The sequence below is a fragment of the Triplophysa dalaica genome, chromosome 12 (assembly GCF_015846415.1).
Source record: "Triplophysa dalaica isolate WHDGS20190420 chromosome 12, ASM1584641v1, whole genome shotgun sequence".
Taxonomy (NCBI): domain Eukaryota; kingdom Metazoa; phylum Chordata; class Actinopteri; order Cypriniformes; family Nemacheilidae; genus Triplophysa; species Triplophysa dalaica.
This window is the reverse complement of record NC_079553.1, coordinates 20,733,396-20,750,702: the sequence shown is the minus strand read 5'-3', so window position 1 is coordinate 20,750,702 and position 17,307 is coordinate 20,733,396. Positions and strand designations below refer to the sequence as shown.

The window sequence follows — 17,307 nt, the reverse complement described above, 5'->3', positions numbered from 1 at the left end:
AAATCAGTGAACCGATTCGTTCAAAACAACTGATTTTGTCAAGAATGAAGCATGTGTCTGGACGAACGACTGAATCATTATATCATCGTTCATAACTCTGATTCATTTAGCAGAGAGACGCCACAAAAAGGCATTGCGATGCAAGCGCAACACCGGCACATCTCGCAACCCTACTATGGACACAAAACCATTTCTCAAAATATCTTATGTGTTCCACAGAAGAAATGTCCATGGTGATTCTCCGGACAGAATTTCTCCCTATGTGGCGTTTTTAGCAGAAATGTTTTTCCCACAGCCCTACAGCGGATGTCGTCCAGACGGTCGCACTCAGACCATCTCTGACTTTCCCATCCCACCCCTGTGAATTATACATCAGAGAGGGGGTTAGCCGTCGTGCCCCCTTTGGCATTCGGTTTAGTTTTTTAAAGAGGGATAATTGGTGTGATTCACATTCAGGTGAGTCAACCTCTGTACTCGTGGGGCACTGAAATGCACCGCTTCACTTCTGATCTTTAAATACCAGGTTGCCTGCTGAGCATTGCTGCAATTTATACGCCAAATGCTTTCGCCCCTGCAAATCCTGCTATATCAGATGCAGAAATTGATTTATTTGGGTTCTGTCAGACTTTTGGCTCCCAGAAGTGTGTTTTTGGTAAAACCAGAGCATGTTACCTAAAATGCCAAATGCTCGGTAGTTATACCTCTTTAGTATGTCAACAGCCACTGAATAATTGGTATCGGTGGAGAAATTTAGTATTTCTAGAAAAGATCTGATGTTTTTAAATGATATATTCGGATTTCCTACAGAGCTGTGAAATCATGTGCCAGTTGAAAAATCGATTCTTTTCGTATCGGGTTCACGCCGTCTCTCTCGCAGCGTGCATTTTAAAGCAGTGAATTGCTCTTTTAAGTCTCTGTCCGCACTTGGAGTTTGTTTGGGATTGTCAGGACAGATCAATCGTTCAGAATTCACGGTCTTCAGATGAGATGTTCCCTGACAGCAGAGATAGATCGCCTGGGAGGAATCACAGGACCATCTAAACTGATTTAAGAATGAGATTAGAAGAAATAAACTAAACTTTCTAACCAAATCTTGTGTGTTTGCCTCTCTGTCGCCATCTCTGTTTAAAACGTGACATTGCGGGTAACTCCATAAGTATGGAGGTGTAAAATGAATGTCGAATAATCTGGATTTGGGTCATTTTGATGAGAAATGTTTGAGTTCATATTGAGATCTTCAATCATATAGACTTTTGATTGTAGCCTGAATTCTGAGCTCCGTTTGAGACATTACATCTCTTCTCAAACTTTAATGACATTTATGAGATTTCTCACTCTTGTCCTCAAGAGAAATAGAAACACATGAGCAAAAGTTTCCGTTTCCTTAGCATATGATCTCACTGATGGCCAAAAGAAATCTGTGATTTTTCATTTATCTTCGGTGTGTTATTCAGCAGGAAAAAAAACCTCGCTTTTAGTAATATTGCTTTCTGACGGCTGACAGCACGCACTCTTCTTATCTCCTCTTATCCAATTCCCCAATATAACTCCCGCTTTTAATCATCTAATCGTGTGGCGTAAGATTAAATCAAATCCTGCTCGGCTCGTTTTCTTGAATATCCTCCCGGCACTGAAATACAGCATATCACATTAAAAGAGTCAAATGAATTACAAAAGATAGTTCACGTCATAAAAACATTAATTTTGTAAATGTTTTTACAGCGAAGTTCTGTGGTGACCCCGGTTTGCCGGCCCACGCCCGAAGAGAGGGTCAGAGTTTCATCTTTAAATCTGAGATCACCTACAGCTGCAGCGCCCCCTACGTGTTGGTGGGCTCGTCTACACTCATGTGTCTGACGGACGGGACATGGAGCGACACCCAGCCGCGTTGCATAGGTATTTTATGACACGTACAATCTCATAGAGATATTTTTTCACGCAGGTCTGTTGAGTTTAAGGTTTATTAAGCTGTAATGGCGAACACTGTAATATCTGCTCTAGTTTTGATCTATGGGTCATTATTACCCCGCAGTTCACTTCTCTTACATCTGCGGTTATTCTTAATGCAATTATATAGATTACAAAGGTGACGCTGATGATAATATCGTCATTATATCACTTTAACCACAGAACCGAGCAGGACGACGTGTGAAAATCCAGGCACCCCGGAGTACGGCTCTCTGAACAGCAGTCTCGGCTTTAAGGTAAGAGACGGTTGAGCTACGACTGATGCTCACAGACTTTCGAGGACTCTTTTATCAAAGCCATTATAATCAGAATAAGTATAAGACAATTTCTGTCAGCCGTATCTGGCTTTTATCTTTCGGCACCCTGTGAAACGGTACAGTGTGACATGTGATGTGCCTATTAAGAATGGAAAGTCTCACTTTCGAGATAAAAAAGGATATTCTCTCTACTCTGGTGACGGGGTCATCTAAAGCGGTGGATGTCACGGACGTGATCAAAGCCACTCATTTGAGTACGTGTCAATGCAGGGGGGTTCAACTTTCCACACGGCACTGTTTTCATAAGCACAATTGATTTCTTGTCAAACAGATTCAGGATGTGTGTCCGCCTCTTGCCATCAGCTTTTATTGTCAGGGGAGCGTTTGCTCTTCATTCACTCACTATATCTACCTAAATGACTCCACCGCCACTTTAGAGACTGCTGGGATGATGATGCTCTTTCCTGGAGGGATGAGAGAAACAAAAGATACATTAGACACTCGAGTTTAAGCAATGGACTGCACATATCTGTTGGAAGCACTGCTGTCCTGTAACATCATGTGAGCTATGGAGGTCCACGGATGCAGGTTTTCCAATAACTCAAACCGGTTACTAGCAACACGGCTGTCTGATATTATTCTAAATACAAGTTAGGCCTGAATTACATTTATATCAAACTCAAATTAATTATGTCGCAAAATGATAATTGAAAACAAAAATATATATATTGTGTGAAGATGTACCTTGTGCCATCCCATATGACTTTCTTCAGTGGACACAAACTTATTTTTAAGAATTTATTAAACAATATGAATTTAATTATATGACATGAATAATATTTAAAAACTATTTTCTTCAGCTGAACACAGTTTCATCGTATTTTTTTTAGATTAAAATGTGTTTAAAAAATATTGTTTAGTAATTAATAATATTATTTTAATTGAATTATTAAATAACATTATTAAAATTGTTTTAGGGGGCACGGTGGCTTAGTGGTTAGCATGTTCGCCTCACACCTCCAGGGTTGGGGGTTCGACTCCCGCTTCCGACCTGTGTGTGTGGAGTTTGCATGTTCTCCCCGTGCCTTGGGGGTTTCCTCCGGGTACTCCCCTGGTCCAAAGACATGCATGGTAGGTTGATTGGCATCTCTGGAAAAATTGTCCGTAGGGTGTGAGTGCGTGAGTGAATGAGTGAGTGTGTGTGCCCTGCGATGGGTTGGCACTCCATCCAGGGTGTATCCTGCCTTGATGCCCGATGACTCCTGAGATAGGCGCAGGCTCCCCGTGACCCGGGGTAGTTCGGATAAGCGGTAGAAAATGGATGGATGGAAAATTGTTTTAAATTAACTTCAACTGAACGCAAAGTTTAATATTTATTATTTTTATATTTAAAGAACATAAGTAATAATTTATATGAATGACATGGGACTAAAAATGGCACGCTCCATAAAGTGCATGCATCCATCATTCAAAAGACACCAATGGGTTAATAAAATGACTTCTGAAGCAAAACAATACATTTGTCAGACAAAAGATATATACTTTAGGCTTAAAAGTGAAATTGAAACGTAAGCAAAGTATCTAGTATGTGAGCTTCTTATCTGAATAGGCCCTTTTCACATGACATCACGCATCTTCCGTCCTGCCGCTAAGGAGTATAGCGTAACTTCCGCTAGCGCCTCAGAATGGACTTTACCAAGTCCCTTACATAGATGCCAGAAACACGGCTAGATGACATCTTGCAGACAAATCTTCGCTTACTGACAAGATCAAGGCTAGATAAAGGATACAATTTCTTCATTGAACAGTACCTATTTGATTATGAAGTGCAACAAGTGTTTTGTTTTCTTTTTGTGTTAGCGAAGGTGCTAGGATAAGTACTTGAATACGTGTTCTGTCAGGTTTGTTTTCACTGTTGTTAAATTCCAGCTTGACGGCAAAACAGAAGTTTTTCTTCTTCTTGTTTGTTGCGGGTGTTATTATACACTGCTTTGCGAAAAGGCGGAACTTAAGTTACTTCGTTGTGAAAGGGGCGTTTAATGTGGCATATTCTCAAAATCAAATGTATGCAGATTCACTTACATCATTATCCCCAATGGCACATATTTACTGAAATAAATCTGTTTAGTTATCGGCAGATTTTAGGCAAACGTCTCCCGCTGCTTGACTGACGTAATGTGAAATATATTTGACCGTTGGCTTTGCATCACTCAAGCCAAGAGGAATTAAAGCTCTTTGAAAGGCAGAAGAAAAGAAAGGTCCTCTCAGTGGGTTGTGCGTGAGCGAGTCTTGTTTGTGTCAGTCGGGTTTCTGTTGTCACTGATTCCTTCAGAAGTGAGCTGCTGTAATGAAAGCTAATGTTCCAGTGTACTGAGGCCTTTCATCTCAGCAGGACCTGACAGCACGCCGCTTCTCCTCCTAATTTACATCTTCTTCTTTAATCCTGACAATTATACTGTACTGCTTTTTACATTTATACTGTACCAGAAAAATAAAATTGATATCTGGTTCTTTACTGTCTGATGCTGTGGAAGCACTTTTGTTTGTTTGTGAGGTCATATGTGAATCATGGTTTGATAACTTAATAAAGCATTAACCTTACACAATCATACTATAGTAGCTTTAAAGGGACAGTTCACCCAAAAATAAAATGATTTCACCATTTACTCATCCTAATGTCATTTCAAACCTGTATGACTTTCTTTCTTCTGCAAATCACAAAAGAAGATATTTTGAGAAATGTGGTTGTGTGTTTATACAATAGAAGTCAATGGGGGTCACTGTTGCTAACAGTGTTAGCAATATTGTGACCAATATTCTTCCAAATATCTTCTTTTGTGTTTTGCAGAAGAAAGAAAGTCATACAGGTTTGAAATGACATCAGGATGAGTAAAATACATAAAATTAATTGTGATTTTTGAGTGAATTGTCTCTTAACTAGTTAAAAACTGGGTTAAAAAAGGGTTTGATCACACATTTAGAAACATTTGTTGTCCTTTGTTCTGTGTTTTATTTATTATGTGGATGTACTCAAATGCTTGTCATTAATCTTCAGGTGGGCAGTACGGTGAAGTTTCACTGTCAGACTGGTCACCTGTTACTGGGTTCCACCACACGCACATGCAGAGAAGATCTGACCTGGAGTGGTACTCAGCCCGAATGCATCCGTGAGTCTTTCTCTTGCTATGTTTCTCTGACTTGCGCTATTTCTTCATGACCACTTGCTGCACCTTTAAAGCAATATTTAAAACCAAAGAGCATATTTCTGTCTTAGTTTGTGAATTAGTTAGTATGTGAGTTAGTATGTGAATGTGTTAGTATGTGAATGTGTTAGTATGTGAATGTGTTAGTATTTGAGTTAGTATGTGAATTAGTTAGTATGTGAATTAGTATGTGGGTTACTATGTGAATGTGTTAGTATTTGAGTTAGTATGTGAGTTAGTATGTGAATGTGTTAGTATGTGAGTTAGTATGTGAATGTGTTAGTATTTGAGTTAGTATGTGAGTTAGTATGTGAATTAGTTAGTATGTGAGTTAGTATGTGAATTAGTTAGTATGTGAGTTAGTATGTGAATGTCTTAGTGTGTGAGTTAGTATGTGAATGTGTTAGTATTTGAGTTAGTATGTGAGTTAGTATGTGAATGTGTTAGTATGTGAGTTAGTATGTGAATGTGTTAGTATTTGAGTTAGTATGTGAGTTAGTATGTGAATGTGTTAGTATGTGAGTTAGTATGTGAATGTGTTAGTATTTGATTTAGAATGTGAGTTAGTATGTGAATGTGTTACTATGTGAGTTAGTATGTGAATGTGTTAGTATTTGAGTTAGTATGTGAGTTAGTATGTGAATGTGTTAGTATGTGAGTTAGTATGTGAGTTAGTAGGTGAATGTGTTAGTATGTGAGTTAGTATTTGAATGGCTCTGCCCGAAATCGCATACTTTACTGTATTTGAATAAGCACTTACCTATCAGCCGTATAAACAGTACGTTATATATAGTATGAGTGAGAGTAGTTTGAATATATTTTGGACATACTGCATCCGCCATGTTTTATGGTCATGTGACCCATATGCTCTTTGATCTATGACGTATAAACAACATCTACCACGTGAGTGTTAATACAAACATAATTTAGTCACGAGAAATTCCTTAATTGTCACTTACTGTACATTAGAAATGGAAGTCCGCGTTGAAGTTTTCCGCTATATTTATTTGATTTACTTTTGAAATTTGACCGTTGCTAAGCTTCCGTGGCAAAATGGGATAGATAAGTGTCCATCCGATCCACACTCGCGAATCTCGGCGGAAGTAGTAGACCATCCAGGTTTTTCCTCGCCTAGTGTTTTTTGCATACTGAGGTTTCGGACATACTATTCATGACTCATACTCATGTACTATATACTATGGAAGTCAGCAATTTCGGACGCAGCCAATGTGTTAGTATGTGAGTAAGTATTTGAGTTAGTATGTGAATGTGTTGCTGTGAGTTTCCTTCACAATCTTATAGATCATGAGAGATGGAGTGTGTGTGTATTTGTGTGTCTAGCCGGTAACATGTCGGACTCCAGCGCTCCCTGCGGCACTGCATAGAACAAGCATTATGGTGGAGGGTTGGATCATGTTTTTACCACTGGTCATGTGTTTCAATGACTTCGCAATGGTTAACTGGGTTATTCTGGGAGATACAGGCCTTTGCGAGACATTTTTATTTAAAAAAATTAAAATGTAAAATAATGTAAAATTAAGAGATCCCTTTTGCGTTAAAGGAACAGTTCACCCAAATGTGAATGGTCTATCATCTTTTACTCACCCTCGAGTTGTTCCCAATCTGTATGAACACAGAGAAAGATATTTTGAAAAATGCTTGAGCGATAATATAGGTTTGAAAACAGCTATACTGTAAATTGATTTTACCAAAAATTTTACTTTCAAAAGTCAAAAGAATAGTCCATCAAAAAGATACAAATTCTGCCATCATTTATTATTTAGAGAAATGTCTCGTGGTAGTCAATGGGGGTCCAGTGTTGACTTTCTTCAAAATATCTTCTTTTAGTGTTCTGCAGAAAAGTTATACAGGTTTGGTGAAGAAATGATGAAGCATTTACTTTTTCTTCAGTTTTAAACAGTCCCTTTAAGAGACTTTTACTAGCCCAGTGAAATCAGTGTAACACACATGACTCAACACAAGGTTCCTTTCTTTCTAATGACAGATAGATGAGATGACAGATATGTGGGTGGTTTTTCTCTCGGTGCATTAGTTTGGTTTTGACCCTTGTGCATTATACTTTCTTAGAGAACTCAATTATTTTGTTTGTTTGACACAGGCCATCCATTATAGACGTCTCGAGACTTTTTTCTTTTACCCTGGAGAAATTTTCTCCTACATTCATATGCATTTCATTTCATGTGCAAAAGAAAACACAGCTTTATACATCATTTGAATGGACTTTATAATGCTCGGCATTAGTTAGCATGTCTCATGCTGAAAACTGCAATTTCTTTTTTATATATATTACCTTGTAAAAAAAATTTGTGATGTAGAAAACCTTTTCATTACTGTAATGTGAAAAAGATGATTCATTTAGATTGAAAGGTCTTATGTTGTGGTTTATGCTGATTTAAATAAAAAAGAACTGATATTGTTATACGAATGACCTGTGAAAATAATGTATTTTAAAGAAAAATATATAATGTATATATAAAGTGTATTTATAAAACCCAGCCACATTACAGTAAAACTGTTTTTTTTTTCATTCTTAACGATCCTATTATAGACTTTGATTTATGATTTTGGGTGAAAATACGACACAGATCTGTTTTGAGGTCAAACAAATTGACGTGAATGTCTGTCATGTGTCTGTCTTCAGCTCACTCCTGTAAGCAACCAAAGACCCCACCGCATGCCAACGTGCTGGGCATGGACCTGCCATCCTTTGGCTACACACTGCTTTATTCCTGCCAGCCTGGTTTCATTCTCACCGGAGGCTCCGAGCACAGGGTGTGCCGCACAGATGGATCCTGGACCGGGAAGGTGCCCGTCTGTAGAGGTAACCAGTCAAATCGCCTAAAAATTCACATTTATATTCTTCTCGAACCATCAGGGGCTGTTACTTTTTTTTCATGCTTTTTGTCTTGTCGAGGCAGAAACGGTCTAATATCATTCCCTCTGCTTGCTGAGAGAAGTCATGCGTGTAATGTGTTTCCTTAAACCCATTTCAAATGCGACGGGCATGTGCGTTTTGCCATGATATGCGTTTGGTTGTTTTTCAGCTGGCTCCAAAACGACAGAAAAAGTCATGACGCCTGTTCAAGGAACTTCCAGCCCCAAAGTCAACGGTGAGCATCTTGCAGTGCTGTGTTATATGCTGTAATAATTTGAGGTTTCAATTGATAACATGAATAAATTGCATTACTCAACATGAACTAACAATGAACAATACCTGTAGAATATTTATTCATCTTAGCCATGTTAATTTCAACAATTACCAAGCAAAAGTTGTATCTTTTAACATTGCTTAATGCACGATGAATGAACAGTATGCTAATAAATGCTGAAAAATGTTAGTTACGGTAAGAAATCAAAGCCAATATCATTGCTTATCACTGTATAATTATTTGTTTTGTTTCTTGTTTTTTCGAATTAGTAAAATAAGTTATTTTAAGTTGATTTAACTTAAAATATGAATTAATTCAATAAATTTGATCCAAACTCGTTGTGTTGAATAATATTTTTAAGTTGAATTAACTCAAAATATATTTTTTCAGTAGTCAGTAAACGGGCTGAACCGTTTTTTATGTCTTTCACGAAAACAACCAAGTGACTTTATGTGACCTATTGTATCCCGCCTTGAGCCCCACGAGTCTGAAATATCTGTGCTTTATTATAATAGTCAGTGTTATATGGAGAGGTAGTATGGCTCACAGTATCATCGTTTCACACTGAGATCATGGAAAAGTTTAAGGTGTTAATTTGTACTAAACCCAGTATTGTAAATGGCTTCATAAACTCTGAATCTGACACATTAACCGTTCTTCATTGCAGTCCCTGATGACGTGTTTGCTCCCACTTACGCGTGGAAAGGTTCTTTCGAATATAAAGGATTGAAACAGCCGATGACTCTGACAATCACCAGTTTTAACTCCAGCTCGGGGAAAGTCAACGTGACTTTAACTAACAGACATTCAGAACTGCTGTTGTCAGGTAAGAAGCCGTAATGGCTCTTCTGTGCAGTACAGCTCATGTCACAAACACCTGATGTAAGCAAACACCTGCTCGGTGTCGTGTCAACCGCTCCAGAGAAACGGCTCGTGTCAGAGTCGTGGGGAAAAACTGTCACTTACTGTTTACACGAGATGTGACGTCATAGCTCTATTTCATTCTTCACAGCAACAGTATGTGTTAATATATATATATATATATATATATGTAGACCTTATTGCTAATTTAATTAAGATGTGGGAGGTACTGTATGATGAAAATAACATTTCTTGGAATGTTTTCTTGGTATGAGTAATAATAGTATATTTCCATTTATTCATTTGGCCTTTTATACGAAGTGACTTACATTACACTATACATTTTGTTACTATTTAACTTTCCTGGGATGGAACCAGTGACCTTGGCTATGCTACAGTAGCACCATGATCTAACCACTGAGCTACAGGAAAGCATATTACTGTATTTAAATGCTTTATGTGCTGCCATGTAGTGATGATACTTGATCACATTTAAATTAACTTTCCCTTTTTATTTGATGGACTTGAACCAGAAGATTATTCTTAATAATTGAATGTTGACTCAGTGCTTCAACTTCATATTAAATGCTGTTTGAATATCAATATTATACAACTTCCCGTTTGAAGGAGGCATTAAAAGCTTGTGTATTCAGGCAATAACAGCGTTACGGATGTGATATTTTCACTCAAAAGTTTAAAAATATTAATTCTTGCTGTTGGCAACATATTGAACCGTTAGTTTATTTTTTGTTTTTCTAAAGCCCTGATGATAATGCCAGACATCAGAAAAATCTATGCAGTTCCTGTCTATGCAGGAGTTTTCTGTTTTTAAAATGTAAAAAAACTAATGCGTTATTACAGAAAGCACACCGTTTTTGAAACACAACATACTTTGTAGGATTTCTGTGAATTTGAAACGTTATGGATGTGACAATTCACCTACTTGACTATGGAACACTATGCTTTAAAAACACAACAAAAAAAGCTATAACAGTATCTTAAGGTGCTAGACTTTCTACCGACAGGCTCGTAAAAAATCCTTATAATTTGTTAATTATATTGCACAAGGTGATGTTACATGCTAATAAGGATATTCGTGACATCATCATGTCATACTTGCATTTACTCTCTGAACTGAATTCCCAGTAAAGCTGCTTACATACAGTGTTTAATATTTCTGTTGTCAGACATAAATAACAAATTCAGACAGATGTTCATATGTCCAGTCAGTAACAATGACAGGTACTTAGAAAGGCTGTTTTGTCATCATTCATTAACAAGTTTTCGGTGACTGCGACCTCTGGCTTACGGTTGACATGTGCATGGAATTGCCCATTTGTGATGTCATTTTAGTTAATTCTGCAATGAATCTGACATGTTGCGACCTTGCAAAGCAACCGTAAACAACAAAACTCCACTTTTCATTGCACCAAACAAGCACTCCTATAATATCAGACCCTTCCTCGCCCCGACTCATCTCGCTCTATTTATTCACATTATAGAAAAGAGGGAAAAAAACACATTTAAGTTCATTAGCCTTATCCTTCCAGTCCTCAGAAACATGTCTGCTCATTGAACCGGCTAAATGCTTAATGCCATTGATTCAGCGTACGACCCCGAGGCTTTCGTGAAATCCGTTTTGTGACCGTTTCGCCCTCACGCTGTCACGCAGGTCATGTGTCGGTGCTCAGAGTTCAAACAATATCAACTCTGATCCCATTTGCAGCTGACATTTAGACACAGCCAATGATAACTGGACAGCTCGCTTGACGTGTCATTATGTGGGCGGTGCCTGTGTTAAAGTCACAACTAAACCTGTGTTTATCCAGATACTAAAGTGCAGCAAAACTTTGAAATCTCATCTTCACTCTTGGCGTGGCAATCACAACACAGTCAAAATGTATGAAGAGTTTGAAATAACTACGAATTTAACAGTTTCTAAAAATCATGTTTTTTATTGTGCATGCCAATGAGTATTAATCAAACTGCAGTTGGTTTGTTTTGATTTAAGCCATAATAACTCAAAACTACAGCCAACTTATACAATAAAATGGAATAAAAGCACAATAACATAAAAAAACATGATAAAATAAAGAATACGGAGTTATCTCAATTTGGACTCTTTATATACAACCACGGAAAAAAATAAGAGAACATTCCAATAGTTTATTTCAAATCATCATTTCTAGATGTATTGTGGTCATTTCAGTCCAGTGTCTGTTGAATTTCAACAAAATCAAAACAGCAATGTGAAAGACTGACTGCACAAAAAATGATGTATTTTTGAACTTTTCTTGAATACATGCTGAAATACTATGTTGTATAAAATAATAAACTTGTTGTATTGCTTAAAAGTGAATCTTAACTAGTTTTCTATGCTTTATTTGAGGTCTGAACAAATACAGAGCATCTTTTCTGGAAATAAATGCAAATAGAAACAATATTTACATTAGTAATTTGAGAGAAATATTGTAAGCAGCTCACAGAATGAAACAAAAATGATAATTTTATATAAACACATACCTATAAATATAGTCAATTCAGAAAAACTGAAAATCATTTTGAAATGGTCTCTTAATTCTTTCACAGGCTGTTTATGAGAACATATTCCCTCAGTTTAATAATATGATGAACATTATATCAAATACATACTCTATTGTGGAAACCCTTGTGTTTAAAAGCCGGTTGACAGCCGTGACCTCCAGCAGACGTTGTCGCTCAGACCTCAACAAAACGGTCTAGAGGAACGTCCTACAGTTCCTCTTTACAAAAGTTCTCAGGACGAGGTCATGCCATAGGATCTCTATAAGATTGAGGTCATATCTACGCAGAACATTGATCATCTTCTGTTAAATCCGTTCAGTTTTCCCATCGCATCACCAGACTTGTGTTGAGCTTCAGTGTCTGGACAGCTGGCTTTACGCTCTCATGCAGAATGTCTGATAAACTGGGAATTGGTTTCTCATTTGATGACACACTATCAAGCTGTCAGGGGTCCTGATGCAGGAAAGCAGCTCTGTCATACATCACTGTGTATTTCTTTCTCCACACAACAGTGGCTTTCCCAATGTTCAACATCACTCTTGTTTGGTGTTTTGTCATTTGTTGACACACACATGTTCCGTCATGTATTATTGAATGTTTTGTGGTTTAAACGCAGGTGTCTATAAGAGCCGAGACGCCCGTATGACCTTGCAGCTGTATCACATGAGAGCTCTGGTGAAGAACACGTACAGCAAGATCACTGAGGAAACCTTCATCATGGACGGCTTTGTAAGTATCGGTTAAGCAAATCTATTAATGCAGGGGTGTTAATGGTGCGTCCGTGTCAAATGCTCAACAAAGATCGTCTACGGCTTTTTAAAAGACCTTTGAGGTCGAGAGATCTTGGTATTCATCTTAGATTTTTGACTCCAGGTCTCCGCTGATCATGAAGGAAACACATACTTGTTCCAAGGCTTTATACAGGGCCGAGATTACGGCCCGTTTGGACTACAGAGACAAGGTGAACTTCATTTTAATACAGTGATCCATTGTGTTTGTAATGGGAGGAGTCAAAAAGTAAACAATTATACAATATCCAAATATAGAATATATAGAGATTCTGGACTTACAGTTCCAATAAAGTTAAAATATTAAACTTTTTATTAAAGTGAAACTTTCAAAAAAAGCAAAGAAATCCCTGAATATGTAGTGAACATTTTATAAATGTTTAATATATTTAAAAATTATAATAATTATATTTGATATACACGAAATTAAAATATATATATATTAAATATATATTATATATAATTGTTGTTATAATATTAAATTTCCATTTCATTTAAACATATATTTAAATCTATTTAAAATACTTATTTTTACCTTACTACTAATTACTTAATTATTTAATTAGGAATAACTATTAAAACATAGTATTTTATATCAAATATGGATTCAATTTAAAAAAGTATTTTTTCTTAAATACATGTTTCTATATTAAATATACTATACTATTAAAATATCTCTTTAAATTGTATATTTAGATCATTTGTATCATATTAAATGTAAATTTGATTATAAAATGTAATATATTATTAAATTAAAATATTTAATCTATTGTTCTTTATGTTTGGTCCCTGCATATTCATACCAGCAGAGCATATTTTCCAACGTTCTATTATGTTTAATGTAACTAAAGAATTACATAATTATGTAAATGTTTCAGTTTAATCAGGCTCTTATTATCGACGCCTCAATACATTTGTCATCTAATCGTAATCACAAGGTTAATACAATGAATTTTATGATGATATATTTACTAATATCTCTCATAACTAATTGATGTGGGAACAAATTTACATATGTTATATGACACATGTAGTCATCTGTTGAAGTTCTACTTGAATGATTGTTTTGTCAAGCCACTTGGGTGAGAGTATCTTTTTTCCCATCATGCATCATTCAGGTCTGAACATAATGGAGGCCACCAAAAGCCCAGAGGTTCCACCCAGAACCAACAGCAGCTCTGTGGCCGTCGCCATTCTCGTGCCTTTCTTTGCCCTGATCGTTGCAGGCTTTGGATTTTATCTTTATAAACAGAGGTGTGTGTGTTAGAACGCCTGTGTGATGTTCACTAGCATACTGCCAAGTATAACTGTATACCAAATACTTTACAAAAAGCATTACATGTACATGTTATTTCTGTAACACAGAGAAATATTCCAACACAGACCTGCAGTAGAATAGAGCAAAAGCTGAACAATTCTTGGATGTAAACTTCTAATGCTTGATGACCTTTTCCTTCATGTTTGACCGCAGGAGGTCTGATAAAACGGGGTACACCGGCTGTTCCGTGCATGAAAACAACAACGGTCAGGCTACATTTGAAAACCCAATGTACAGCACCAACTCCAAATCCATCGAGGGAAAGGTGGTCCGCTTCGATCCCAGCCTCAACACGGTGTGCACAATGGTCTGAGGATTCGCTGTCACTTTTGTGTTGCTATATCACACGATCTCTTGATCTCTCTTCTAAGCAACTTTCAAGCACAGGTTTGGGGTCTGACACTCACTTAATGTCATAAAGCTTTGAGTGGATTTACAGAAAAACGAAATACTCTTCACCGCCCGAGTGGAGAAATATATATTCTATACATCTCACTCCGAGAGTGTTACAGCTTTTGTATTTAAAAAGAGACAAAAGGTGTATATGTGTTCTTTTCAACTCGCTGGACATTTTCATACGACGGAGCAGGTTTTCCTAAAGTGATGCTCACCGAGGGTCGCTCACACGTACAGTGTTTTTTATTTATCAAGAAATAGATCAGTGCCCCCCAGAACGACCAGCGATGGGATTGAAGACAGCAAAGCTGATGCGAGAGACTCTAGTTGTTGATACTGTTATGTAATTGAGGGATTTTATTCTTTTACAGGATTAGTTTCTGCCCAGATACAGGGATATAATATGGAAAGCATGTCGGGTATTCTGAGCGGGTCCGATTCGTGCATTGATAATCATTCATCTTCTGCGTGATATTGATGCATTATTCCCCGCCGTGATTTACATACAAACACGGACCTCTAAAGAATATTAATGTTTAGCCGCACAGATTCACATTCCCCGTCAGAACAGAAAGACATCTTGTTTTTACTGCTAATACATCTCATTTATAACCAAATTTAGACCCAGCATGGCAACCGGCAATACACAGCGTCTACTTTGACCAACAATATAGATACTGTATGTGTAAACGGCCCTTGTGTTTACATAATTTATGTCTCTGTACTGTGCATATTTATTTTGTATTTACAAACACATACATTCAAATATTTAAGAAAATATAAAAATAATAAACATTTATATATAATTTAAATGATTGGTAAACATAAATAAAGACATGTAAATATTTCCTAAATATGTATACATATATTTGTAGGTGTTTGTAATGCAAAATGAATGTACATAGCACACAGACATATATTAAGTTCTATTCTAGATGTGATTAAACGCGATTAATCGTTTGACAGTCTGAGTTCTGTCACATCATTCCAGTGTTTTTTTAAACCTTCTGACCTCCCGCTTATCCAGATGATGCTCAACATTCAGATGTGAACTTCAACACACATTTCTTATGAGGAACATAGGTATCGTTGCCATTACATGCGCATGTTTTTGCGTGTATCAAAGGTGAAGTTTGTCATTTTTGTCTTAATATTTTTTCTCATATTCCAGATTAATCTGCAGCTGTATATACTGTAAACTGGAGTGTTAACACTATGGCTTTGTGAGACTTTTAAAACATTCTTCTGCTTATTTTCAAGGGTCCTGAAGCAAGTTTGTAGCCGTCTTGACTCCTGTACGCTGCTTAACAATTTTTTACGTAAACTTTAAATGTGGCGGTTTTGATGCGTGACGCTTCAATGAATTGTTTATCGTAATAGAGTCACTTTTGAAAACAGCAATGAATAACTTCTGAACGATTTTACAAAATAATTGAAGTGATCTTTGTTTTTGCAGTTCTGTTTGATGCCACTAGTGGCGCAAAAATGACACATTTCACCTTTAAAGCTGCAATCTGTAACTTTTGAAGGTATTGAATAAACAAATCTTAGTCATTGAGACAGTACATAAATATCAATATAATTTGACTTTACTCCACGTCTAGACACTTTGTTCGGACTTCGAACACACAAGCCTGTCCCGAAGATGTTTTCTGGTGTGTGTTTTGTTATAATTTAACAATTTATTTTATATTTTATTTATATTCATATTCATTTATATTCATATTTTATTGTATATTAATTGTATTAAAGGGATTTAAAACTCCTAAACTATTACTGATTCTTTGCGGAGGTCAACCGGAAGTTAAGTTTGGGCCACACAGCGTTTGTTGTCGCCGTTAAATCTATAAAAATAAGTAATGTGCAATTTTATATTTTAAACAAAGATGACAATAGAGAGACAAACGTTGAATTGCAGATAAAAAAAAATGAAAATGAACTTGTCAAGTATGTACACCCATTGTGTTATACATTATGATTTAAGATTTATATTGAAAAATGTGTAATTATTCAAGAAAATTTCACATTTTGTTTATTTACTTGGTAATCACATCTGGGTAATAGCAGAATTCCATAATTATTACATTACCTGCATTTCTTCACTCATAATAGTGCCTTGTATGATATTTCATGGTGTTTTTGGAAGTAAAGGTTTCCGTTTATTTATTTACAAGATCAGCTGCAGTCACTAATGTTTAAATTGTTCTGCGTGACTTTAAAGGGAAAAAGTTCATGTTTGCACATGCCTGCCAAATATAATCAGATATAGCATCATTGCTATATTTGAAATGTTTGTGTCGCTGCCCATGTTGTCTTTGCGTTAACAACTTGTATATTTATACAGAGTTTTGTTTTTATTTAGTTGGCAGTGTTGTCGTGACGTATATTTGGTTCTCACTATTCTTGTTAGTGATACTGAATTTCAAAACACTGTCAAAGATTTAGGATTGCTTTTAAACATGGACTCCTTCATATGGGTCCACCATTCTTGTAAATAATTCATAAAAATGTACATATATTTAACATTTTTGAAAAGAGTTCTATTTTTGTGAGAAATTTGTAAAATAAAAGGTTATGTACATATATTCATTTGTAAATGCCATTTACAAATAAATAGTCATTTGCTTTTCTAAATTTTCTGAATTCTTTCTATTGTTTTTTTGTGATGTGTTCAAGTTCAAGTGAAAGATGAAGGCTGGGTCTGAATAATAATAAAAAAAGAGAAGGCTTTAATAATGATATAGATATCACATAATCCTGTGTGTGCAGTTTAGTGATCGGTGGAAATAAACTAATGGAGAG

At 36.3% G+C, this 17,307-nt stretch overlaps 1 protein-coding gene across 1 annotated transcript in view; it reads left to right on the top strand.

Moving 5' to 3' along the window:
* Positions 1-17,095, top strand: part of csmd3a (CUB and Sushi multiple domains 3a) — a 227,882-nt gene extending 210,787 nt beyond the window's left edge. The window contains exons 61-70 of the mRNA XM_056762084.1: positions 1,723-1,896; positions 2,131-2,204; positions 5,281-5,392; positions 8,091-8,270; positions 8,494-8,559; positions 9,266-9,424; positions 12,620-12,732; positions 12,877-12,964; positions 13,910-14,045; positions 14,263-17,095. Coding sequence (XP_056618062.1) covers positions 1,723-1,896; positions 2,131-2,204; positions 5,281-5,392; positions 8,091-8,270; positions 8,494-8,559; positions 9,266-9,424; positions 12,620-12,732; positions 12,877-12,964; positions 13,910-14,045; positions 14,263-14,422 — 1,262 coding nt within the window. The 3' untranslated portion in view covers positions 14,423-17,095. The remainder of the gene's footprint in view (positions 1-1,722; positions 1,897-2,130; positions 2,205-5,280; positions 5,393-8,090; positions 8,271-8,493; positions 8,560-9,265; positions 9,425-12,619; positions 12,733-12,876; positions 12,965-13,909; positions 14,046-14,262) is intronic.
* Positions 17,096-17,307: the final 212 nt, after the last annotated feature.